Source organism: Colobus angolensis, unplaced genomic scaffold (genome assembly GCF_000951035.1).
Source record: "Colobus angolensis palliatus isolate OR3802 unplaced genomic scaffold, Cang.pa_1.0 Scaffold296, whole genome shotgun sequence".
In the NCBI taxonomy this organism is placed as follows: Eukaryota; Metazoa; Chordata; class Mammalia; order Primates; family Cercopithecidae; genus Colobus; species Colobus angolensis.
The window spans coordinates 2283958-2284297 of NW_012116221.1; the positions used below are offsets into that span (position 1 = coordinate 2283958).

General features: G+C 72.9%; 1 protein-coding gene across 1 annotated transcript in view; it reads left to right on the forward strand.

Annotated features, from left to right (window-relative positions):
• Positions 1 to 16: 16 nt before the first annotated feature.
• Positions 17 to 340, forward strand: part of LOC105516962 (tubulin beta-8 chain-like) — a 2724-nt gene continuing 2400 nt past the window's right edge. Inside the window, exons 1-2 of the mRNA XM_011949307.1 lie at positions 17 to 73; positions 326 to 340. Coding sequence (XP_011804697.1) covers positions 17 to 73; positions 326 to 340 — 72 coding nt within the window. The remainder of the gene's footprint in view (positions 74 to 325) is intronic.

Here is a 340-nt window from a genome sequence, read left to right on the forward strand (position 1 = left end):
TGATCCCGCCTTAGCCATGAGGGAGATCGTGCTCACGCAGGCCGGGCAGTGCGGGAACCAGATCGGCGCCAAGGTTGGCAGCGGGGGCTCTGAGGGCCTAGCTCGGGCCTGCGGGTGGCCAGGGAAGGTGTTGGCAGGGATGGGGCGGGGGCGGGTCCCTGCCGGGCACGCGGTGGGACTGGGCGGCTGGCGAGGCGGCCGGGGTGGACCCAGGGACACGGTGGCCTAGGGATGGGGGTGCGGATGAGGGTAGGGGTGGGAGAGGAGCTGGGGCGCCCCCGTGACTGGCCCTGGCCTGGCCTGTCCGGCCCCTCCCGTCTCGCAGTTCTGGGAGGTGATC